The 27,063-nt window shown below is 33.8% G+C and overlaps 1 protein-coding gene and 1 long non-coding RNA gene across 4 annotated transcripts; both read left to right on the plus strand.

The window, feature by feature from the left end:
- Positions 1–13,046: 13,046 nt before the first annotated feature.
- LOC145126082 (RNA helicase family protein) lies at positions 13,047–17,917 on the plus strand. Of its 2 annotated transcripts, XM_079061490.1 has the most exons (23): positions 13,047–13,218; positions 13,404–13,548; positions 13,802–13,876; positions 14,016–14,105; positions 14,207–14,286; positions 14,396–14,465; positions 14,595–14,680; positions 14,794–14,863; positions 14,949–15,044; positions 15,149–15,257; positions 15,371–15,417; positions 15,523–15,606; positions 15,705–15,758; positions 15,858–15,958; positions 16,075–16,165; positions 16,251–16,415; positions 16,494–16,583; positions 16,674–16,742; positions 16,857–16,955; positions 17,052–17,138; positions 17,226–17,279; positions 17,376–17,455; positions 17,588–17,917. In XM_079061490.1, the coding sequence occupies exons 1-23, from the start codon at positions 13,118–13,120 to the stop codon at positions 17,739–17,741; spliced, it is 2,097 nt and encodes a 698-aa protein (XP_078917616.1). In that variant the 5' UTR covers positions 13,047–13,117; the 3' UTR covers positions 17,742–17,917. The 2 variants fall into 2 exon arrangements, with proteins under 2 accessions (XP_078917616.1, XP_078917617.1); XM_079061491.1 differs by lacking the exon at positions 17,588–17,917 and having other exon boundaries at positions 17,384–17,455.
- Positions 17,918–22,643: 4,726 nt separating this feature from the next.
- Positions 22,644–26,702, plus strand: LOC145124891 (uncharacterized). Of its 2 annotated transcripts, none has more exons than XR_013715730.1 (6): positions 22,644–23,112; positions 23,314–23,690; positions 24,822–25,000; positions 25,371–25,508; positions 25,634–25,698; positions 26,202–26,702. It is a non-coding gene; the product is annotated as an uncharacterized LOC145124891 (long non-coding RNA). The 2 variants fall into 2 exon arrangements; XR_013715729.1 differs by having other exon boundaries at positions 22,650–23,112; positions 23,314–23,546.
- The last annotated feature ends 361 nt before the right edge of the window (positions 26,703–27,063 follow it).

Raw genomic sequence — 27,063 nt, forward strand, 5'->3', positions numbered from 1 at the left:
TGTGAACTTCCCTGAGGAGTTAGCAATAGACATCATTTTGCACTCCTTGCCATCGTGTTATGATCAATTCCGCATGACATATCACATGAACAAGGAAGAAGTCACCCTCAGCAAACTTCAAGGACTCTTGAAGACCACCGAAAGTGGTCTAAAGGGTAAGTCGGTTGTTACTACTCCTACTCCTACTCTAACTGCGGCCAATGTCTTGGCAATCGGGCATGGCAAAGGGAAGAAGAGAAAGAACCCTTCTAAGGGTACCAAGGGTAAGACCCTTGAAGGCTCCTCTTCAAGCAAAACCAAGAAAGGTTTTGTCACTCCTTCTGCTAACCCTAATGAGGCTGAATGCTTCTATTGCCATGAAAAGTCGCACTGGAAGCGAAACTGTCCAAAGTACCAGCAAGATTTGAAGGATGGGAAAGTAAAACCCAACCATGCAGGTATATACACTATATTGTCTAATAACTCACCTCATTCTAAGTCTTGGGTCCTTGATACAGGTTGTGGTATTCACATATGTTGTGATTTGCAGGGACTAAAAAGAACTGAGAATGTGGAGCAGGGAAAGATAAACTTGATCATGGGAAATAGGAAAGCTTCACCTGTCACCAAGATAGGAGTTTATTCCTTAGTGCTAAATAGTGGGTTTACATTAGATTTGAATAAATGTTATTATTCGCCAGAAATGGCAAGAAATGTTATTTCCTTTCATGCATTGTATAAACAAGGTTTTACCTTTTATTTTGATAATAATAATGGTAGTATTGATGCTTTCTTTAATAATGTTCTTTATTTTAAAGCATTACCTTGTGATGGCGTGTATGAAACTGTATCTGTTGTATATAATCTAGGAAATAATGTATTGTGTATTAACTCTTCCACTAGCTTAGATAAAGCATCCTTATGGCATTGTCGTCTTGGACATGTAAGCAAGAAACGCATAGGCCAACTCCAAAAGGATGGAGTCTTGGAGTCATTTGACCTAAAGTCAGATGATAGTTGTGAATCTTGTTTGCTTGGTAAAATGACAAAGTCACCTTTTACTGGCACTTGTGCTAGGGGTGAAGGTTTGTTGGACCTCATACACACGGATGTGTGTGGACCCTTCAGAACCGTCACAAGAGATGCTAATCGGTTCTATGTGACTTTTACTGATGATTTTAGTAGATATGGATATGTCTACCTAATCAAGCATAAGTCAGAAACCTTTGAGAAATTCAAAGAGTTTAAGCAAGAAGTGGAGAATCAGTTGGGCAGGAACATTAAGATGCTTCGATCCGATCGTGGTGGTGAGTATCTTAGTACTGAGTTCCTTGACTATCTTAAGGAATGTGGGATTGTCTCACAATTGACACCTCCTAGGACACCACAGTTGAATGGTGTAGCTGAGAGGCGCAATCGGACCTTGTTGGACATGGTTCGTTCCATGATGAGTCGAGCTTCGCTACCAATCTCATTTTGGGGGTATGCCTTAGAGACTGCCGCCCATATCCTTAATCTAGTCCCTACAAAGAAGGTTGCCAAAACACCTCACGAGGTGTGGACCGGAAAAGTTCCCAATCTAGACCACATCAAGATTTGGGGTTGCGAGGCTTTCGTGAGACGCGAGACTCACGATAAGCTCGAACCCCGAAGCGAAAGGTGTATTTTTATCGGCTACCCACAGAAATCCTTTGGTTACATCTTCTACAGACCCAGTGATAATATGGTCTTTGTAGCAAGAAGAGGATTCTTTCGAGAGAGAGAATTCATGAGCCAAGGAGACAGTGGGAGGCAAATTGACCTTGAGGAAATTCAAGAGTCAAGTGGTGAAGGAACCTCAAACCCTAGCCCTCAACCTGAGGAGGAAACTCCTGTTGAGCCGACTGAAGAATCTATACCTCTAAGGCGTTCCACCAGAGTTAGGAATGCACCTGAGCATTGTTATGGTTTTCATATTACTGCAGAAGGTGAGACACTTATCAGTGATAACACACTGGTAAATCTGGATGAGCCTAAAAGCTACACGGAAGCCATGGCAGGCCCTGAGGCTACTAAATGGAAAGAGGCTATGGATAGCGAGATACAGTCCATGTATGACAATCAAGTTTGGAACTTGGTTGACAATGTACCTGATCGTAAGATAGTTGGGTGCAAATGGATGTTCAAGAAGAAGACCGACATGGATGGTAATGTACACACTTATAAGGCACGACTGGTTGCAAAGGGTTATTCTCAAACTCCGGGAGTTGATTATGATGAGACCTTTTCACCAGTGGCCAAGATTAAGTCTATTAGGGTTCTGTTAGCCATTGCTGCATTTCATGATTATGAAATATGGCAAATGGATGTCAAAACCGCTTTCCTTAATGGAAAGTTGGCTGAAGATGTTTACATGGTTCAACCAGAGGGTTTTGTCAGTACAGAGTACCCCAGTAAAGTGTGTAAGCTCGAGAAATCCATTTATGGATTAAAACAGGCACCTCGCAGATGGAATCTTTGCTTTGATGAGAAAGTCAAAGAATTTGGCTTTTCAAGGAGTGAAGATGAATCTTGTGTCTATATCAAGGCTAGTGGGAGTATAGTCAGCTTTTTGGTACTGTATGTGGATGACATACTACTCATAGGAAATGACATCCCAACCCTGCAGGAAGTAAAGTCCTGGCTTGGGAAGTGTTTCGCTATGAAGGACCTTGGAGAAGCTGCCTATATCCTAGGGATAAGGATTTTGAGAAACAGGAGTAAAAGACTAATTGGACTTAGTCAAAGCACCTATGTGGACAAAGTGTTGAAAAGGTTCAACATGCATAACTCCAAGAAAGGAGAGTTACCCATCCAGAGTAACGCCAGATTGAGTAAGACACAAAGCCCTAGTACTGAGGTTGAGATAGCAGAAATGAGTCGAATACCTTATGCTTCAGCTGTAGGATCGATCATGTATGCTATGACGTGTACTCGACCTGATGTAGTCTTTGCTTTGAGCATGGTTAGCAGGTATCAGGGGAACCCTGGCAAGGCACACTGGACTGCGGTAAAGAATATCCTCAAGTACCTACGGAGGACTAAGGATTGGGTCCTTACCCTCGGTGGCAGTGAGGACTTGAGAGTTGTAGGGTACAATGATGCTAGCTTTTAGACTGACAGGGATAATTTCCGCTCTCAGTCGGGCTGGGTCTTTACTCTAAACGGAGGGGCAATTACTTGGAAAAGTTCCAAGCAGGAGACAGTGGCTGATTCCACTTGTGAATCAGAGTATATAGCAGCAAGCGAGGCAGCAAAGGAGGCTATATGGCTAAAGAACTTCATCGGAGACCTAGGAGTTGTACCAGCTATAAAGGAGCCAATGGTGATTTTCTGTGACAGAAATAGTGCAGTTGCCTTAGCCAAGGAACCAAGAGATCATGGGAGATCCAGACACATTGACAGAAAATATCACTTCATCAGACATCGAATAGAAGAAGGAATCCTCGTGGCAAAGAGGGTATCATCGGATGAGAACCCAGCAGATCCCCTCACGAAGGGACTGTCTCGGGCTAAGCATCTCCAGCATGCTCGGAGCATAGGGCTGAAGGATGATATTAGTTTTAGTAGTTAGATAATCTTGAAATTTGTAAAATGTAATTGACATTTGATGATAAATAAAAGTTGTTATTTATGAGTAAAGTGTTGCTATCTCTTGTCAATCGTTTACTATTATTTCTTTTTGCATGTTTTGACTTCCAGAATAATTATGTTATGGTTTATATCATATTATTCAAACTCTCCACAGTCGGTCATATGTTGGAAGTAGATATGAATCAAGACTGTCATGGGTTGGCTTGTGGAGGTCTAAGATGTTAGACAAAGCGGGGCTACAGCACTCATGAGTGCTCATAAGTTCTGAGTATTGGATTCAACCCACACTCACTTGTATCACTTCATGGAATTTATCTCGAGTGATCGTGAGACGGTAATATCATATAAGTCTTCAAACCTAGAGATATGATTTGTTGCCTATGAGTTGGTTATGCATTGATTGCACGAAAACGCATTGGTAACTCGATGTTATAAACCGTGCTTTTGTGTGTAATTCAACAAGTAGGAGAGCAAACATATGAGTCGAAGTTTATCTGTTCCTTCTAGGATTAGAAGCGATATCTGGGCCCCTCGATGATTTTGTTTTGACCTATGTACCGGGCCCGGTCAGAACTAAATTGATGTGTTCAGTTAAGTTCTATGTCAAACAAATCGGAAATCGGGAAACAAATGCTGGACAATAAGCAAGACCATGTTCCATGTATTTGTCCGGCTGATATCTAGAACAGAGGATTATATGATCACTTATCTAAAATGGCGCTTCATAGTTCAACAAAGTTTTAAGAGCTACGATTGCTGATCGGTTCCTGAAGTCATACTTGCAACTATAGTTATTAGACTTATCCAAGTATGAGACTGTTGGAGATAGTGTCTAAGTCCATAACTATATTTGGTATGTACTTGACCCGACCCGACATGGTCCATTTGGGTTGCACTTCACCCGAACAATTTACGGATAATCTTTTGAGAATAGTATAAGTTATGATTTATTAATATATTATAAGTTCTAATATATTAATATAAAATCATATTATTTAATTAGTGTTGATCTATAATTAATTTAGAATTAATTTAGAGATCAAAAGTATGACTAATTAAATATGGGCTCTTGTATTTATATAGTGTGGGCTAATGCTTATTTGGAATGGGCTAGGCTTGCATGGAAAGTCCATGGAGCTTTAACCCATGGATCTCATGGAAATGAAAAGACATGGGTATTAGGGTTTACATGGATGTAACCCTAATCCACCACACTATATAAAGGAGGCTTTGGTTCTTGAAATAACACTAGTTGATGTGTGTAAACCAAGAGGGCCGATTTCAAGAAGTTTGTGACTATTCTCTCAAGTTTCCAAGTTTGTGGTGATTTGTGACTTCCATTTGAGGCATCCACATTATTGGTGCTAGGCTCTCAAACTCCAAGCAATCAACTACTATTACAAGGTAAGTAATTCTACTAGTTTTATTTGATTCAAGTATCCCATGCCATGCTAGTTAGGATAAGAACCTTGGAAAAATAATTATTTGCATGTATCTTAGTCAAACATAGATCCAAGGTTTCTAGGGTTGCATGTACACCATAGGAGTGTTAGAATGCTCAAAACCCTTCAAATGACTCCACCAGTCCCTCTAAAGGACTTAGGCTTGCAGTTGGTGAAGTCCTTGTAGGAGCACTCTTTCAAGCGCATAGGGATTTCACCGTGAGTAGAATGAACAGGTGTTCCTCCTCCAGTGGAACCGGAAGAATGATATTGAGCCATGGCTGTTGCCACAGCCGCAGCTACTGCAGCATTTAGAGCTGCCGTATCGATTTGAGGAGTAGGTGGTGTTGCAGTTATTGGAGGATTGCATCTTGTTGATCGGCGTGGAGGCATCTTTCAACTATAAGTTTACAAGGATGACAATATGGGTAAGGATAGAGAAATTGATGAGAGTGGCTCATGGACTAACCCTTCGTAGCCCAACAACACAATTGAATAGTATGATTGAATGCAAATCTAGTACTAACAGATGATAGCATATGGACATTAAATTCCATGAGATTAGATATCTGTCAAATATACTGGTATTACAGATGTAACAAGTTCGGGAAAAGTGACCCAACAGTAGGTCTTACATCAAACCAAGATGGGAAAATTTTGACAGAATTTAGACCAAATCATGACTTAACAGATCTAAGGTCTTTACAAAGATAGGAAGTTAAACTAGAGTTTTTACATAAACTAAGTTATATCCAAAAGAGAAGGTTGAGTAGGCTCTATCTACGACGAGAGCCACTAGAGTGAGTCCTTGATTCTGACAGACGACGCTCCATGTCTCTCATGCGCCTTTCTGTCATTGCCTGTCGAGCTCGAAGTTCCCTAACTTCAGCTCGGGTTTCAGAAAGTTCTCTTTGTAGGGCTGCATTATGGACCTGAGTCCTTTCATGAGCAGACTCTAGCTGACGAATACGGATTGTGTTAACGCCAGAGTTGGCGTCAATCTCCACTACTCGGTCGATAGTTGCTCGACCTTGCTCGATATTCCGAGAAATCCTACGGACCATGATGGGCAGGACTTGATCAGCTGAACCTCCCTCGTTTAGGTTGTAAAAGCTTCTGTCCCCATTGTAGGGAATGGGTTGACCCTGTTCCTGACTCCATCTATTCAAGTTTGTGGCCCACAGAGGTGTGAGTCCTTGAAATGTTGGACGAGGGTTTGGGTTTGGAGCTACTGGGGGTAGGTTGTTGACTTCCGGCTCTAAGTCAGAACCATCAGAAAAGCCTTCAGCTTGGTGATCATCCAAAGGGATTGGGTGATCATCTTCTGGTTCTTCTCCCAGCCATCCTGCATTGCCGTTGTTGGGATAGTACGAGTCTCCGGTGATATGGAATCCATCCATGATATCTACGCGAGAAAAGGGGTATAAGAAATAAGCACATAAGTAATTTATAGTAACACAAAATACTCCTATAGTATTTTAAGTTTATGTTTTGTTCTAAGGTTTTCGTTATGGTATTGTTGGTAAGTTTTTAGACTTGTTGCAACCTCACAACCACTCTTAGGCACATGCTAGTCACTCCTCGAATAATATAGTTGATCAGGCTATATCTTCCCAGATTTGACTATATGTCTCTAAGTCTACTTGTGCTGCCCAACAATCGTAATACTTTTATTCTGTCCTAGTGACACTGATTTTAGCATGAATGCAGGTAGGTATACTTGGTTAAATATTTTATTATTTAAAAGTATAAACTCTTTGTCAGAGTAATTTTAAATCCCGCTGCGTTTATAGTTTGTATATCTTTTATGGGTTGATATACTCAATTCACTATAGACAATGCTCTGATACCAATCTGTCACACCCCAAAACCAGAACGGCGGAAACGTTCGGGGGGTGGAGGACGTCATGTATAGTATCACAACAATGAATAGTAGTAAACAAGCAACAACATCATCCATTGCATTAATAATATAATTTAATACAAGTGTGTTCTGTGAAGTGTATAAGACACTAAAATGTAAATCAAAATAAAAGATGAGTCTTGAACGAGCTCCATCTTCTCAAAACCTGGCACCGATACCTGTCTACTGGTGACCTGAGAATACAAGTTATTTTGAAAGAGTTTATCAGCTTTAAAGCTGGTGAGATCATAAGTATTTTAGTGTCATTGTTTGTATGAAAGTGTTTGTAAGTACTTGATGTATAAGTTTGTAAATGTTTGTATCTCCTAGAAAACCCTATGTTTTCTACTAAAAGTAGCCTTCTACCAAGGCATCAAATGTTTGTATGAAAATGTTTGTATCTCCTAGAAAACCCTGTGTTTTCTACTAAAAGTAGCATTCTACCAAGGCATCAAATGTTTGTATGAAAATGTTTGTATGTGAATCTCTTGTAAGAGTATGTATTTTCCCAATTCTGACTATCATTAACCAAAAATATAGTTTTTACATTACTGTTCATTGTGAGAAGATCACAAAGTGAATGCAATGGGGAAATAAAATAGTACTGTAGTGTTGTATTAAGTAACTACTGCTGTACTAACTACCTTAAACCAATTGTTATTTAAAGTACCATGTGATATGCCTGTACCATACTACCGACTAAAAACACGACGATGAAAGACGTCGGAAGAAATGACATTTGGCACCCGTAGACTTGCAAGTCCCACTGTAGCTAGCAGCAAGGTGTAGGATAGTCAATCCAGTATAGATCTATACACAAATTCAATGCTCTCCTTCTAGGAGACTCTGGATACAAAACGAGCCATGGCAGGTGATGTCATGCCCCGTTACGTGGCTCACATAACTGTTGTGGTGTTCTTGTATATGTATTGTATGTACTAGTTGTATTGTATGTTCTCTCTCTGTCTAGTATGTATGTATGTTCTCTCTGTTTCTCATAATAGTATGTTCTCTTGTATAATGTATAGTATGTACTAGTTGTATTGTATGTTCTCTCTCTCTCTCTGTCTAGTATGTATGTATGTTCTCTCTGTATGTTATGTTTGTTTCTCATCACTACATGTTATGACTCATGAATGAACTGACTCATTGTATGTTTCATTGTTCTAGTAATAGTATTTGTAACTTCCTAAACTATACCTATTATAGTTTACTAACAATGTTGTTTGTATAAATGAACATGTTTGTATACCTTTGCTACCCAAAGGTATTGGACTGAAAGAAGGAACTTTTGTATCTATATACATATACATAATATATAACTAAGATTCAAACGACCTTCGGACAAACAACCGATACCCTAAGACCACAACCAAACAAGGAACAGGAGGTAGGGTGAGTTATCAGTCCTAAGTCCTTTGAATCCCACTTATATAACTATATCTAAATAGATACACATTTAACAAAATATATTAGTTTAAAAGACAAAGAAGTTTTGTAAAACCCTTTGAAGAGTTTAAATAAACATTGATGACTTGTTGTCATTTCATAAAACGATTTCAAAGCAGTTTGGCATAAAGAAACAAGTTTGATAAAGAATTTAACATGTAAAGGAGTTTGATAAGCATTTGAAGTAGTTTGTTTGATAACACTGTTTGAAAAGTAAGAAAATCCATATTTTTGATAGTCATTAATCACATGTGATTGATATAATAACTATAATGTATCTACTTGTATTCCCCCCCCCCCCCATAAAAGCATTTAAAATCATTTAAAAGGTTGATTAAGGGGTATGAACTCACCTGAAGTGAGTGGTTTGGATGAACGGATGGTATAGGATGCTAAGTGTCAAGTGAAGACTTGAACACACACACAGATCCTATTTAACATATAATTACACATATATGAATACAATTAGTGTTTATTCAACTAATCAGGTAAAGAATAACACCTAATTTTGAAAAGTAAAAATTGTAAGGAGTTACTTATCTTTTCCAAAGTACGAATCCTCCACTGCTATTCTTCTTCCTGTAAGGAGCAGCAACTTCTTCAAGCTTCATAATAAGTTACCGCTCAAGTGGAGTCTGAAAAGGCTTTGTAAACCTGCATCATGCATCCCTCTGATGAACACCGCCAGAGCTACGGTCTCACCACCAACTACACTATCCGGCTGTGAAGCGGAGAGTGCGTCGATTCACAACCATGATTCAAATTCTCTTTCTCATACTCTCCGAGATGGCATTGATAGTGCTTTTCGTGTTCAAAACCCCTATAAGGAAGCTTGTTATCAAGTCAAGCGTGGTCAGGCACCAATCGTTGTAAAGGCAGTTGGATCAACTAAATTCTTCGTGATGATGTCTAGTGTGTATACCATATAGTGTGATGTAGATACATAAACGACGGAACAGAGACGGTGACGACGATGGTTAACTTAATCCAAGTGATTTTGCCTCTAAACATCTCCTTGAAGCTTCGCTGATGGATACGCCTTCAATTTCGTTAATCATTTCAACCATGATTCAGGTGAATGATCCTCCCTTACAGCGACGCCTTCTTTAAATCACATTTAATGAGTGGCTGGTGAGATCCAGCGAAACGAGATCTGATGGCCGCAAGACGAGATCCGAAGGCGGTGGCTGGTGAAGCAAGATCTGGTGATGGTTCGAGAAGAGTGGAGGTAGATGTACCTAGTTTTCTATGGTGGGAGGTGGTGAAAAACAAATCTGGAGAGTGTAGAGGCGGCAGTCGGGTGGTTTCCAAGGTAAGAGGTAGAGGGAGATGCCAAATAAGCAGATCTGGATAGAGTGAAGAGGTGCAGGTCTGGTGATTTCGGCGGTGTTACGGCGGTTCTGGCAATGGTCCGATGGTTTTTGTAGTGATTCCGATAATAGTCTGGTGGTCCAGATCTAGAGAGAGATAGAGAGAGAGAGTAGGGAGAGAGAATGTATGTGTGTGAGATATTGATATCAGATTTTTTAAAAAAATATGGATATAATTAATTTTGTTTTACCCAAATACCCTGAAAGCAATTAGAAAAACAAAGGCGCGTGTTTTTTGAACTCATTAGCTAAAAATGTTCTCAAATGTTCTCAATCTAAAAAATGTTCTCATTTGAACATAACTTTCTCTCTTTCTCTCTCTCTCTCTCTCTCTATATATATATATATATATATATATATATATATATATATAAGGAAGGATCATTTGAGAACCTATAGTTTCCCGAGAACCCGAGAACTAAAAGTGGAGCGTTAGATAAAAAAAAGAAGGGCTAAGATGCAAGGTGGCGTTTTTGTAAATAAGTAGAAAACTAAAGAGCTGGGGGTATCTTAATTAAAATAGACAAGGGCAATATTGGAAACAAAAAAAATATAAAGATCCTCTCCTCCGATCTGATCTTGACAAGCATCTTTCTTTCTTCCAGAAATCAACCGACGTGCTGGACATCGTCATCCTAAAATCTGAATCTGATCACATGCTGTTGAACGTCGATTCCACTTGTATTCTCGCCGATCAGGTCGATCTGAAACGAAATTGGCGACTTTAATCGACCTTAGAAGGCCGATTTCCTTAGCTGATGGTGAATAGAGCTTCAAAAGTTGAATCTGTTATCTTCGGCGGCGAATCCCGCAACTACTCCAACCAGCGAATCTACTCCAGGCGACTCCACTCACAAGTTCAATTCCACTTCCGACCATTCCACTCAGGTTCGATTCCAATGCCTCGGTCTAATTTTTGAATGTAACCTTTGATTTATGCCTTTGCAACAAGTGGACCTATGCCGTCTGCAATGAGAAGCAATCGGTGCGAAAGGTGTTTTCCAGGGATCCATGGCTAAAGGCGTTTGGAAATTCGTTTGGAGCTTCATCATGTCTCGTCAATTCATCGAACAACAGCAGTAGTTGCGAGAAGAAACCCTAATTCAAGAACAAATTGAGTATCATCTGAACAAAAGATGCACCGATTGCAGCGAGCACATCGGACCTGACACCAGCGATGTTGGAATCAGTGATGATGAAGGTTGGTTGTTCCTAGATCTTGTAATGAGGTCATCTGATTGATTCTTTCCTGTTTTTCTCTCGTCTATCTTCAATCTGAGAACTAACTTCTGTTGAATTATGTTCCTGGTTTTTAGTTCCAGCCTCAAGCATTGAAGAAGAAGAAGATGAAGAGGTTTTTTTCATGTTAATTTGATGAACTCCTGATGATTCTGAAATCACATTTGATTGCTCTCTGTATTCGTCTTTTTGAGTAACATTCTGAACTGATGATGTATTTAACTTATTTTGAATGTTTGAGTTCAATTCCATCTTATTATCTGTTTCTGATGATTCCATGAGTCTCTCATACTTCATTCGTGATTGAGATTGATCAGTGATTCTATTATCATTGTCTAACTCTCACATCAATTATGAAGTTGAGAATAGTCATTTGACTTGATTAAGTTGTTCTTTTATTTCAAATGGCATGAAATAAGTTGATATTTTATTATATTATTGGATATAGCACCTGATCACATTGTGAAAGAATCTTACTGATGACCTGTTGCATATGGTATATATTGTTCTTTCTTCACCACTATTTTTTTTGTTTTTCTTTATATTATTTTTGTATGGTTATTGTCATGGATTCCCATATTACAGGATTATATGAAATTAGCAAGGAAATATTGAGCATTGGAACCCAAGACATCTTGACTTATGGAACAACATCAACTCCTAAGGACATGTATGCAACACCTATGGACTCAGATGTAAGACAATAAGTGTGTAGTGATTCAAATGTAATTCACATATAAATTACATATGATTCACATGTAAATCACATATGAATTACATGTAAATCACATGTTATTCACATATGAATTACATGTGATTCACATGTAAATTACATGTGATACACATGTAAATAACATGTAATCCACATATGAATTACATGTAAATCACATGTAATCCACATATGAATTACATGTAAATCACATGTAATTCACATATGAATCACATGTGATTCACATTTAAATCACATGTTATTCACACACACACACACACACACACACACACACACACATATATATATATATATATATATATATATATATATATGAATTACATGTGATTCACATGTAATCTACATATGAATTACATGTAAATGACATGTAATCCACATATGAATTACATGTAAATCACATGTAATTCACATATGAATCACATGTGATTCACATTTAAATCACATGTTATTCACATATATATATGAATTACATGTGATTCACATGTAATTCACATATGAATTACATGTGATTCGCATGTAAATCTAATATGTATTTTTGTGAGTGTTTTTGCATCAATAAATGTCTTTTTAATTTTATTGTAGATTTGTAAGAAATTATGGTGAATATTGAAGATGTGAAAAATGATAAATTGAAGAAAATATGAAAATATTGACACGGAGACATGAAAATGCTTTGAAATTTTGTAGCATTTTTTGTTTTTTATATTTTATATTGTATCGAATAAAATATTTATTGTATTGTGTTTATAGATTAGTAAATAAAACGAGTTTTCTTATGATTTCCTTACAAATATTATAGTATATGAAATATGCATATATGCATAAATGTACCAAAAGTGTTGATTTTTTTGGTTAAAAAATTATAGTATTTTTTAAATATTCTAATTTTTTTTTAATTCTATTGAATTTTAAATGCTTTTAAAAAAAATTGCAGTTTTAAAAAAAAAATATTTTTTTTCAAAAATTCATGTTTTCTTTAAAAAATTAAAAAATCTGCACTTTTAAAAAAAACTGAAAAAAATACTATTTTTAAAAAAATCCGAAAATTTGATTTATTATGTAATTTTTTAGACATTCTATTAATATTTACAATAACACAAAAATTAAACATTAAATGAGATTGATATGATTACGATCATGCCATTAATAAATTAGTTTTGATCTAACGATCCACTTTTAGTTCTCCAGAAACTATGAGTTCTCAACCGATCTCAACCGATCTCAACCCTATATAGAGGAAGGATCATTTTATATATATATATATATATATATATATATATAAAACAAAATCTTATATATAAAACAAAATCTTAAAATTTTCGAACGAAAATTATAGGGCACCAGTTCACTCCACACCTCCACTCAAGCTCTTGTTCTTCTCCAATCAATTCAAATGGCGCAATTTTGGAAGCCAGGAACTGCGAAGCCTCGCCTGCTCGACGATGAAGAAGGCGGCGTTCTTTTTTACACCGCTCCCTCCTCCTCCTCATCCTCGTATGTTCCTCCTGTTTCACTCTATTGCCCAGAAACAATAATTCAAACAATTTGATTTGTGGCGCTAAACCAGAATCAAAACTTGGTGTTTTTTCTTGAATTTATTGCATATGCAAAACCAGAACGTTGATTTTTCTTTTGTGATTTAACTGAACATGTTCTGAATTTCGAATTGGAATCAATAGATTTGGGTATGCAAGCTTAGAGAGCCAGAGGCAGCGATTACCTGTATTCAAGTACAGAACGTCTATTTTATATCTGGTGGAGACTCACTCCACTACCATAATCGTCGGCGAAACGGGGAGTGGCAAAACCACTCAAATCCCTCAGGTTCCCCATCCCTTTTTCTTCTGTTTGTATGCAGTCTCACTCGCGAAAATCAAACAATTTCAATGAATTTTGATGTCAGGTTTTCTGATTGACATTATAGATATGACACTGATTTTGTTTCAAGTGTAATCCCGATTACTCTCTCTGTATTTGTAGTACTTGTTATGAAGGTTTATGTAGTTAGGGTTTGTAGCGCTTTTTCCCCTTTTCAGCTTTAATGGCTTTTGTTGAAGCATTTTATATCATCTTGCAGTACCTTAAGGAAGCAGGATGGGCTGATGGTGGTCGGATTATTGCTTGCACTCAACCAAGAAGGTTAGCTGTGCAGGTATTCATTCATTATCAAAGTTCTTTTTGTTTAATGTTCATTATTATCCTTTAATGCATATACTTTAGTTTCAATTTCATTAAATTTGCACTAAAATTACATCTAATTACAACTTTGAATTGATCTCATGTTTTTTCAGAGTGTTGCTGCAAGATTGGCTGAAGAAATGGGAGTCAAACTTGGGGAAGAAGTTGGTTATACTATTCGATTTGAAGATGTTACAAATTCAGTAAGACTTTATCTGAAGCTCAATAAATGATACAATTTATGCAATAATCCTTGGTCTAAACACAAGAAACAACAACAAACTTTTATTTATCTTTTTGACAGGAGTTAACAAGGATCAAATTTCTAACAGATGGAGTATTACTAAGAGAAATGATGGATGATCCTCTTTTAAGCAAGTACAGGTGCTGTTTATAACCAATTGTTCTTTATATTTATCTTTGATTTATTGTTTTTTACTTTGTTATCTTTTCAAATTATTTGTTTGTTCTTATGATTGAAATTATATTTCAGTGTGATTATGGTTGATGAAGCTCACGAGAGATCCCTTTCAACAGATATATTGTTAGGTCTCCTGAAAAAGGTATCACTTAATCATTCAACATCTTTTTTTCTGATGACTTACTAAAAGAACATGTATCATTTTCATTTATTATGAAATGCAAGAAATATTATTTCTTTTTCATATATTTTTTTATTTTTGATTTCTCAGATACAACGCAGAAGGCCTGAGTTGCGCCTGATTATAGCATCAGCCACAATTGAAGCAAAATCAATGGCTGAGTTTTTTCATAACAGGTTCTCCTATTAATATAACCATTTATTTCAATTTTCAAGGGTTAAAATTAAATACTTATAAATATAATAAAGACATTAATTAAAGTACATTGCTATATAACTATATTCATCAGGAAAAGGAGGCCACAGTTGGAAGGAGAAGATAATAGACTGCAGACTGAACCTGCTATTTTGTCTGTAGAGGTATATTATAATATTATATTATAAAAAATAAAAAATAAAACATAAATGATTATTTTTTATTCACCTACAAAATATATTATTTCAGGGTAGAGGATATAATGTACAGATTTTTTACATTGAGGAACCTGTTTCAGACTACCTTCAAGCTACTGTTTCAACAGTAATGTCAATTCATGATAAGGTACACTACATTACACCTGTTATTTTACACAACATTTGAAACAAAATATCTAATAATTCATTTCTTTTAATTACTTCATATAACATTTTCTTTTTAACATGTAGGAGCCAATGGGGGATATTCTTGTCTTTTTAACAGGGCAAGATGATATTGACACTGCAGTTCAAATGATCACAGAACAAGCCCAAAACAGTGGCAACAAGTCTTCTTTTGGTATGTAAATACTAAATAGCAACCTACTTTTATTTATTTATAAATTATAATTATAATAAACAGTAGCAAGTCTTATTCTGACATATATTTTTTTTTATTAAATTAAATTTCAGGAATGATTGTTTTGCCTTTGTATTCGGGACTTACTCGTTCAAATCAGGTTTCTTTTTTACCTTTTTTTCTTTTTATTTATTTTTATGTATGGTTTACATTTGTATAAATTGTATATATATAAAATTAAAATTATTATTCCCACAATGTTTAGGACTTGGTGTTTTCCCCTTCCCCTAGAGGAAAAAGGAAGGTGATAATCTCAACAAATATTGCAGAAACATCTCTTACATTAGAGGTACTTTTGATCAAAATGTTTTATTATATAATATAAATAATAATAAAATTTTCATCTAAATTATATTTTCTTATTGGTTTAGACATTTATTGGAGCAGGGTATTGTCTATGTTGTTGATAGTGGTTTCTCAAAACAACGTTTCTACAACCCGGTATTTCCTCTAATACTGTTTATTCATAATTAATATAAAACATATATTTTTTTTAAAATATATATATATAGTTTTTTTTTTTTTTTTTTTTGTTGATAGATTACAGATATAGAAAATCTTGTAGTGGCACCAATATCCAAGGCATCTGCTAGGCAAAGAGCTGGAAGGGCTGGAAGAGTACGCCCAGGGAAGTGTTACAGGTATACATTTAAATATTTAATAATGTTCATTTTTTTTTATATAAGAAATTAAAAACTTTTTTTAAATGGGTATTATCTTTTATAACTTATTATAATTAGTTAATTACAATTATCAGGCTTTATACGGAAGATTATTTTGTGAATGAGATGTCTTCAAATGGGATTCCCGAGATGCAAAGATCAAACCTTGTTTCCACTGTTATTCAGGTATCACATATATATAAATATATGCAATTTTTTTTTATGAATAAAAAATTGGGTGACAATTTATTACATTGTGATGACGTGGCAGTTGAAGGCATTGGGGATTGACAATATATTAGGGTTTGATTGGCCAGCATCACCATCAGCTGAAGCAATGGTGAGATCTCTTGAAGTTTTATATTCACTTGGAGTTCTTGATGATGATGCTAAACTCACTTCACCTGTTGGTTTCCAAGTTGCTGAGCTTCCATTGGTATGTCATCCATCATCATCATCATCATCATCATCATCATCACTAAATGCAATAAATTTGTTTGTTTTTACTTTTTAGGATCCCATGGTGTCAAAAATGATTATAGCATCAGACAAACTTGAATGTTCAGAAGAAATCATCACTGTTGCAGCTATTCTCTCTGTTCAGGTGTATAAACATGTCTCTATGTATTTGAAATCATTGGTGACGATTATTTATTTATTTAATTTTGATAAAAATAAATAAAACTTTTTTTAGTCAATATGGATATCGGTCAAAGGGCAGAGGGAGCTGGATGAAGCCAAATTGAGATTTGCTGCATCAGAGGTGTGTTGTGTGTTATATGACTTATAATTTAGTGATAAAAATAAATAGCAACATACTTTACTTTCATTTATTTTGTGTAAATGTTTTAATATTTTTTTGTGTTGATTTTTGAAGGGTGATCATGTGACATTCCTGAATGTGTACAGGGGATTTCTTCAGTCTAATAAATCATCAAAATGGTGTCACAAAAACTTCATTAATTACCATGCAATGGTAACAAAAGTCTTACAATTCTCAATACTATTATTTTTCCAATAAAAGTAACTTTTATTTTTATATATCTTATTTAACTTTTTATTTTTTTTGCAGAAAAAAGTAATGGAAGTCAGAGAGCAGCTAAGAAGAGTAGCACAGAGACTAGGGTTAGCCTTAAAATCATGCCAAAACGATATTCAGGTATTTATTATTTATTATATATTATATATTTTTTCTGTATATTCATACAAAATTTAGTATTTACAGTGATTTTTGGTTGTTTTTTAGGTACTAAGAAAGGCAGTGACAGCTGGATTTTTTGCTAACGCGTGTCGTTTAGAGGTGAATTAGCAAATTTAATAAACTATTTTATTAAAATTAAAACGAAAAGTTTGTTGTTTTAATTAAAAAAAAAAAAAAAAATTAAACATTGTGAAGGCATACAGTCATAATGGGACGTACAAAACGCTGAGGGGTTCTCAAGAAGTCTACATTCATCCATCATCTGTATTGTTCAGGTTAGATAAATAAAAACTTTCATTTTCGGCCCTTGTCCTATCGAGTAAATCAACAATACACCCAAAAGTTATATCTTTCGACATTTGACCACCTAATGTCTATTTTTTTTTAACGATTTTGGCCTTGTGCAGGGTGAACCCAAAGTGGGTTATATATCATTCATTAGTGTCAACGGATCGTCAATACATGCGTAATGTGATTTCCATTGATCCTTCATGGTTGAGAGAAGCTGCACCTCACTTTTATAACAAACAACCCCTCAATCCTCCTACTCATCATCACTAACACTTTTTTTTTTTTTTTTTTTTTTGACTACAAAACACTACAACTTAGGAAATAGGAATAGGATACAAACATTTGTTGAATTATTATATATTTCATGCATTTAACCTTTCACTGTTTTATATCGAGATGATGACACGTGTAAAACTTTTTATGTTTAGAGTGAAGGACTTTCTATATTTTATTGTTTAGAAATTCAATTTATCTCCAGATAGAACAAAAACTAGATTTTTGTTTTTAAAATTGGTTAGCCTTTAAATGAATAATAAACTTTTTATATAACTAATTGTTTATTCAAGAATCTAGATTGAATGTGTATAGCATATTAGCGTAGGAAGGATCTTTTCTGTTTCTATGTTACTTGTTGACTTCCATCATGCCGTGCTCCTAGGTTTTTTAGATATATATTAAGAGAAAAAAAGAAGAAAAAGGTTGTTATTTTATTGGTGTTCTCGATTTCGGAAAAAGTTATTATTATTATTATTATTATTATAGATAGAGAAGAAAATCTAATAAGTTTATATAAGCGTATTCGTTGCTATGTCAATATCTGATAAGTATTTAGAAAATACAAATTGCAAGTTTTTGTCTGATTTAGTCAAGCCAAGGGAAATATTAAATAATAAATACTATTGACTGACGTTAGCCATTCTTGTTTCATTCATTTCTATTGATTGACCCACAAAGGTTGGACTTGTAATCATCAGGATAACCACTACACGTCTTTTACTTTTATTATGTTCATTGCGTAGCGATACCTTTTTAAAAGGTGATAATATAAATGATTAGAATCATTGGATGACTTAGTTATATATCAAAGGGATAATGACTTGAAAGAGTAATGAATTTTCGATTTTGTTCACATTTAGTCACTAATTTTTTTTTCATTATCTATTTGCCACTAAACTATTAAAACTGTTCACATTTTACCCGTTATGACCGGTAACAGCCGATCATAAGGTTAAAATGTAAACAGTTTCAATAGTTCAGTAGCAAATAGATAATGAAAAAAAGCTTAGTGACTAAATGTGAACAAAGTTGAACGTTCGTTTCCCTCTCAAATTATCCTAATATTATACCCCAAAAAAAGGTATAAAAAAACGAGAAACGAAACCAATATTATATGTATAAGTTTTATGTTATAAAACTATGCAATATTATATGTATAAAAATTATCCTAATATTATATGTATGAACTTTGTGTTCTAAAATTATGCAACATATAAATTGACATACATTAAACCATATATGTTGTTTATAAAAGAATACATACATAGATTGATACATTATATATGTTGTTATATTATTGACATACATCATATTAGTATATTTACTATTAAAAAGGATATCAAAATTTTCATATTACACACAACATACATTTAGAAGTATTTTTAATATTATTATTCTTTTTAATTTTTTTTATGTAACTTGTGTTAACATATACACATATAGTTGAAAACATACGTACGGTCAAACACATACATACAGTCAAATATATAGATACATAAATGATCCATATTATATTACAGTTTCAAAAGTACCCCGTATGTAAAAAGTTATTATAGGAATTCTCCCTTCTTAGTTAGAAATTTTTATTTATTTATTTATTTTTTTCATTTTTAACGATTGTATTTTAAAAATAAAATGGTATAATATTAATTTGTCTGTGAGTTTAAAACATCTTATTTTCATTAAAGAAGAAAAAATGATAAAGAATAATATGATATTTTTACTTTAAACATACACAAAATAGTTTTTCTTGACCAGTTTTGTACATGATACACACATAGTTAAATATAAACTGAAACTGTCCAACTAACCAACATCTTTTTTTTTGAACTGGAACCAACAACATTATACCATTTTATTTTTAAAATACAATCTTATTTAATGAAACTAAGCAGCAACATGAATTTTTTTCTTCTTTAATGAAAAAAATACTTTAAACATACACAAAATATTTTTACTTTAAACATACACAAAATACTTTAAACTAAGCAGCAACATCAATTAGGGTTAATTTAATGAAACTAAGCAGCAACATCAATTTTAAATCTATTGTCAATAACTATTGGATTTACATTAAGGACGTCGTCTTCATAAAGATTTCATGCTAACTTGCATCAGCTTAAACATGAAGTTGAGCATCGATATTCATATAGAATCAAAATACCCTATTGGTAGCCAATAATGTTAGATTAGGTGTCTAAGGTCAAAACTAAATTGATATAACTTTATAAACTAAAAACAAAATACTTTTTGGGTAGCCTTTAATAACTAGAAATAGTTAGGAACAACTTAAGGAGCGTGATGAAATAATTCATTTTTTATACATTTTTCGGGGTATAATATTAGGATAATTTGAGAGGGAAACGAACTTTCAACTTTGTTCACATTTAGTCACTAAACTTTTTTAATTTATCTATTTGCCACTGAACTATTGAAACTGTTCATATTTTACCGTTATGACCGGTTGTTACCGGTCATAAGGGTAAAATGTGAACAATTTCAATAGTTTAGTGGCAAATAGATAATGAAAAAAAGTTTAGTGACTAAATGTGAACAAAGTCGAAAGTCCATTACCCTTTCAAGTCATTATCCATCAAACTATGCTTTTTTTTTTTGACATCCAACAAAATAATCACCATTCTTAATCACATTTAACAATCTAACCATCAATTTTAGCAATTATCAAAATGATCACCAAATTCACAATGTGAGATCTTAAATGAACCCTAATCATGCGACTGACACATCCACCCAAACACATGTCCCATAATTAGGGTTTTCTTAACATGTGAGATTTTTAATCATTGTTGTCTAATTAGAACACCTAAATTGTTTCATGTCCTCTTTATGATCTTCCATCTAAATGCCACTTCTTCTTTGTTGGATGGCAACTTGGGTTGTTTCCCAGTTCTACCAGTTGCTCGTTAGCACAAAGGTAAACCGAATCGTGAATGGCTATTTAGGGCTAGATGTTTGAGGTCATATGTATTCCCTTGATGACAATCTTCTTAGTTGGATGGCGAATCATATGTTAACAACCTAATGATAGAAGGCCTCACACATGGATTTTTTTGTCACCATTTTTAAAATGTTAAAGGAAATTATGGTAAAGAAAGTAGAAACAACACAACAAATAGATATAAACACAATCATGTGAACTCATTATATATTTCCATACTCTCCGTAAAATGTAAAATTTCAAAATAGATTTGATGATAAAAAGCTATTTCCAACTAATAATGTATTTCAAACTCATTCCGTGTTAAAAAATAGTTGTGAAACAACTTATGTCATAAAAGATTCTTTGAAAACTCATAGTGTATCTCGAAATAGAGCACGGTTTGAAAATAATGTTAATTTTTGTTATTTTCCTAAAAGGTGACCAATATGATAAATGAAGTTAATAATATTGGTCATTTTAGTGATTTTATTTAGACTTTGAATGCATATTTATATGTAAAACACTTTCATATGAGTATCTATGAATATTAAGTTTAGTACCTTATGTTGGCCGGACATGAAAGACACCATGTCTACTATAGAGCTGCAGATCATTAACTAGCAAATCTAAGAACCACTTCCAGTTCTCTTTATTTTTAATACAAACAACAACCCAAGCAATAAGAAACATTTGATAATTTGCATTCCTTCCCATAAAAAAAAGAAACTCTCTGGTACGTATACCTTATAAGAAGCAACAATCAAGCTTTGTTATCCTTCTTTACCCTTCCATCCACCCTTTTTTTACTCTACCAAAACAAACATAAAACTTATTAAAACAATTTTTCCCATATAACATTGTGAGTAAATATAATTTCACGGTTGATCTTGGGTTAGTTCTTCTAATATCCTCAAAATAAGACTATAGTTGTGCATAGTGTTCTATAAGAGTACCTTCTATACATGTCAAAGCATGTTTTCTTCACCTCTTACACCGCCTAAGACTGACCTCTATGCCAAACGTTTCTATAACCTCCAATCTGAGTTATCTGAGTTGCCTAATGCTTATTTTTTTCTCCATTAACATTTCCCTTATACAATGACTACAAATCCTTACATATATTACAATTGAGTGTAATTTAAAGTTCTTAGCATAACTGTCTTCACTTTCCAAAGATTTAATTTGAACAGAGTGTTCATCCCTTTATCAATGAATCCTAAAGCCTAAAAATAATTCACCTCACAACACATCGCCAACCGCTTTCTACGATTATCTTTTTTGCAAAAAAGTTGGTACCTATTGGCTAACATCGTAGTTACATAACATGTGTTTAAGCTGTTTAGGGTTATAAAATCTCATACTAATATATATATATATATATATATATATATATATATATATATATATATATATATATATATATATATATATATAGGTTTAGGTTCTATTGAAAACAAAAAACCCTAAAAATCATTAAAATGCATAAAAAAAATACTTAAAGATCACAAAACTTGTTTTTAAATTTTTTTATAAAAAAATCGCAACTTTTAGGTCAAAATCGCTGAAAAAAAATTTTGAAATTTTTTTTTTACAAAATTTTTTTTTTTTTTTTTTTCAGCGAAATTGTAAAAATGCTACGATTTTTTGATAAAAAAATTCAAAAAAAAGTTTTGTGATGTCTTGGTATTTTTTTTTATGTATTTTTAGGGTTTTTTTGTTTTTCAAATAACCCTTCCCTATATATATATATATATATATATATATATATATATATATATATATATATATATATATATAAAAGCATTTACAAGGTTTTGCTGAATTTTAAGAGGTAGGAGCTTTACTGAAATATTTACAATCATTTAATGCACTAGAAAAACACTGAATCTTATATGATGAACAGATTATTGAATTAAGCACGTTTTGACGTTTTGAATAGGTCTCCGTTCTCATCTTCAAATTGAAGTGGTCAAAGAAGATGAATGGGTATTGCAATAGCTGAAAAAGTCAAGGTATTGAGTTGAGTTCTTATACAGCCCGTGATTTAATGGATTGATCAATACCAAACTCCCCTTAATCTCGGCCATATCTCCTTTATCCTGGAACCCTCCTCCTATATTTTACGATCCTCCAATTTCATCATCCTCCCCTTCACAATTGACCGAATATCTTCACCATCACAACCACTCACGCCATCTCCAACCACCACCGCCTGAAACCACTTCACCGAGAAGCACCAACTACCAAACGGTTGCCCATATACCCCAAACACCACCGTCATTCAAGAACAAGCACCGCCACCATCGAGCTTCCACTACTATCAACGAAGACAACCAACAGACACCCCTCTCCAACTGTCGACCAACCTCGCACCACCACTTCCGTGAACCCGCGCCATCGAATTTCTTATTTCATGTTTGACTGGTACACCATCTCTTCTCGCCTTTTATTATTCTTGTGTTCTCTTCGATTAGGATTTCCCGGTCTAGGGTTTTTATTCATCAGCATTGGTGGGTTTGATCTCTCTCGCATTGGTGAAAGGAATCTCATTCCTGCATTAGGTTTGATTGTAGTTGTGTAATCAATTTGGGGTTTCTTATGATTAAACTTAAAATTTTGTTTCAGTTTCTACCTTCAAGTTATATCACACAACCATTTTTTGAGGTTCAAGATAATGAAGGTGAGTGATGCTTGTTCGAACAGATGGAGGTTGTGGTGGTGCTTAGCTATAACAGGTGATAGCGAGTGATGGTTGGCGTAGAGTGAAACCAGTGGTTGAAGGTCTGGTGGTGTTAACTGGTGGTCCGGCGAAGTCCGCACCACCATCACCACCCTCTGTTCCGGTCACGGCTCTCCAAGTATGATTTCGCATAAGATTTTGATCACCTTCTTTCTCTTCTCTTCATCTGCTTCAGTTACCATCGCACAACACCTTGTTTGCTCTTTAAAAACCCTAGACACCACATTCACTAGATTTACGAGCACACAGAGACTTACAAGATGTATGATTTTAAACCCTTAAAATTGTTTATCTTCCTCTTATTTTTGTCTATGTGCATAAGTTTTTTGATTAGGTCTTTGCCTTGGAATCCCCACAATTTAGAAGTTGAGGTATTGGGTGATTGGAAACCTCCCGGAGGAGGTTCAAGAGAAAAAAAATGGTGTTGCATAGTCAACCCTTTATCCTTCTCTACAAAAGAAACCTTATCCCTTTCTCTAATTGTGTGTGATTATAGGTCCTAAAAGCAAAAACCTTTGTACTGTTCAGGGCCTTAGATCACTGAGTTTATGAGTGTGCAATTGGCTTATTTAGATCACTGAGTTTTTGCGATTCAATGGCTTATCTGATGGCTATGACCTTGGTGGTTCTTCAATGGTTAGGTCAACTTATTTTTACATAAATATTTCTTAAAAATAAGATTATTGAGATAAATTTTCATATTAATAGGTAAACTGAAAAAGATGAATGTCAGATAGGAGAAAGTTGGTTCTAAGGAAGAATAACTTTCCTGTTTGCTAACATTTCACATTTACATTTAAGTTGCAAAAGATAAATTTTCATATTCACATGTAAGTTTGTATAGATGAATATCACATATTAATCTTTTCGTTTTTGCTGTCATTTCCACATGTTTTTGTTTTCATGTCAAGGTCAACCGTAATCGACTTTTTGTTGGGTTTTGTTTAAATGTTTATTTATTTTTGTGTACTAGATGATTACACACTGGTAAAAACTCAAGAGTGTATTTGACTTAATTCATGTTTCAAAACTCAATAGGATGTTCTTCTATTTAGTCAAATGTGGGTCAATTTCTTTATTAGTTTATTTTCTAACGTTTGCTACTCTTTTTAGAAAAAGGAAATGTTGGTTAATTTCTTTATTGAGCTTAAAGCACTTATTATGTCGTCTTATTTTATAGTTTTTTTTGGAAGCAAATCAATATTTTTGGGCACTTTTGTGTTCATTTCCACTAACTAGAATGAAGAGGATTGCGACTTTTTTATAGCAGCTAAGAGTTTGTTTGAAACTTGACTTCCTTCTATTGCTTTTTTTTTTTTGGGAAAAGACTTGATGGAACTAGCATCCATTATTTTGTTAAAGGGTTTATTTTATATCTTCTTATCATTTACAGGTTTGAGATTTATCTTTTCAAGTAATGGACCTTCCGTAGCTTGGTTTGTTCTTTGTGATCATGTGTGCTGAGATAAGCAATTGAAAAGTACATGTTTAAGCTCTCAACAAATGGGAACATGCTCTCTATTTTAGCTTCTGTAAAAAATGAAAGGTCTATTTCAGCTTCTGTCGAAAGTGGTAAGCTTTGTAGAAAGCATTATTAGCTTAATATATTACATTTACCCGTGTTCATTAATGTTTTAGTTCGAGTATCATCATAATTACTTTACAATATTGAAGGCATAATTTTAAATTTAATTGGGAAATAGATGAACACTTAATGGTATATAGTATGAAATAGCATCTCCACCCTGGTAAACTTTTTCTTTCTAAGAGTTTTTATATACTTATTATGTTATTTATTATCAAATTTGTGTTGTATACAAGTTCGTAAGTAATTTATTTATTAAATTTTTGTTGATATCGGTAAAATAGACAATTTGTTGATATCTGTTGCAATTTGCCCAAAAATAAAACCTCATAGAATATATGATTTCTTCTTTTACAGAGAACCAGAGGAGGCGAAGGAAGAAGACGTCAAAAATCAAAATGGTTGTAGTAGTTGATTACAAAGATAATGCCCTTGGAATGGATAAGCAATGTGTGACACACCCCCTGTAATAGCTGCCTTGGAATAGTGTTGATGGTATGAAAGATTTTTGCTACAAATATCCATTTTTTCATCCCAGAATATCTTTTTTTTTTTTTTTTTTGTCAAAATCAACATTTTCACAGTTAAAACTTTTTTTTTGTTGATATTTACTTTTTCAGCTCCATTAGTTGGTGTTAACAATGGCTGGCAAACTATAGCATCACATGCATCTCTACAAACAACGGTTGGTTATCCTTTAATTGGTTAAGCATAAGGATAGTTTTGAATGTCATAAGTTGCAAGATTCAATTTCTGTTTGGTAACATTCAACTCTGAGAATAAAAAGTCATTATATGGTCCTTTAAAAGGGAGGGAAAATAGATATGAGACAAGGATGGATCATCCCACATGTTCAATGACAACATGCATTCTCTCACTGCTACCCTATTTTTTATATCCCCAAATTTGTGTTTGGTATGATGTAATCATGTAAGTAACAGAATGGAATAAAGATGACATGTTTGTCTTCTAATGATGATGATGATGATGCTTACAATAGTGCCCCAACTTAAGTTGCCACTGATTTTCGAATAATAACCTTTAAAGATACATATAAGTATTGTTATATATTTATTGTTGGGAAGTGTTTTGGCTATGGTTGTTAATAAATATTTTCATAATCATAGAAGTTGTAAAATTTTCTTTTAAAAATTTAAAATGTTTACACATTGCTACATGTTTAACCAGGGTTTTAGGTTTCTAAATCGCTTCAAAATGAAAACGAGATTGAAAGGAAAATCCTCGGAACCTAAAAGAGCAAGTTTATCGGCTCAAACAACTGTTTTGATGAACTGGAGCTGATCATGTTTCTGGTTTGTTGTTCTTTTTTTTTTGTTTTCCTGTTAATAGCATTGCACTTTGACATTTGTTTTTGATTTTTACAGAAACAGAAAAGAAATGAATTATTTTTGCCATTAAAAAAAACATTGTCTTCTTGACCTACTTCCCTTTTGCTTGAAATGGAATCTACATGTGTGTGCATTTGTGCTTACAGTTCATTTTCTTGGTTTAACACCATGTCAGGAGTTTTATTCATTTCAGGGGTAGATTTGGTATCTTTTTTTTTGTTTGTTTTTATATATATTGCGGTAAAAGGTAGGCGTGTTTTGTAAATTTTTACAAATTAGTTTATTGATATGCATGTTTGTTTTTATAAAACAGGACATAAATTCAATTTTTTGTTGACAAGATTGTGATTGTATTGTTATCATTTTTCTAGATTTCTGATCTTAGTATAAAATGTTTTCAAACGGTTTTCTGAGTGGGTTATGAAATGCATTATAAAACAAAGGTTGTGAAAATGCTTTATATATTGAATTTATATGATGTTTATGCATGTAAAGGGTATTACGGTCAATTGACCCATCTTACAAAAATGCATACGTCTGCTTGGAGTTTCAATCAGTGTCTTCAAAACTAAGAAAACCAAGGAGTGTGAATTATATATACCAAATTAAAAAATTGATACATATTCATCACTTTAAATTACATTTGAATATCAAATGCATCGAAACTATAAAATTAGAATAGGCAAACATGGTATTCGTCT

Source organism: Lactuca virosa, chromosome 7 (genome assembly GCF_052849685.1).
Source record: "Lactuca virosa cultivar CGN04683 chromosome 7, Lactuca_virosa_CGN04683_v6, whole genome shotgun sequence".
Classification (NCBI taxonomy): Eukaryota; Viridiplantae; Streptophyta; class Magnoliopsida; order Asterales; family Asteraceae; genus Lactuca; species Lactuca virosa.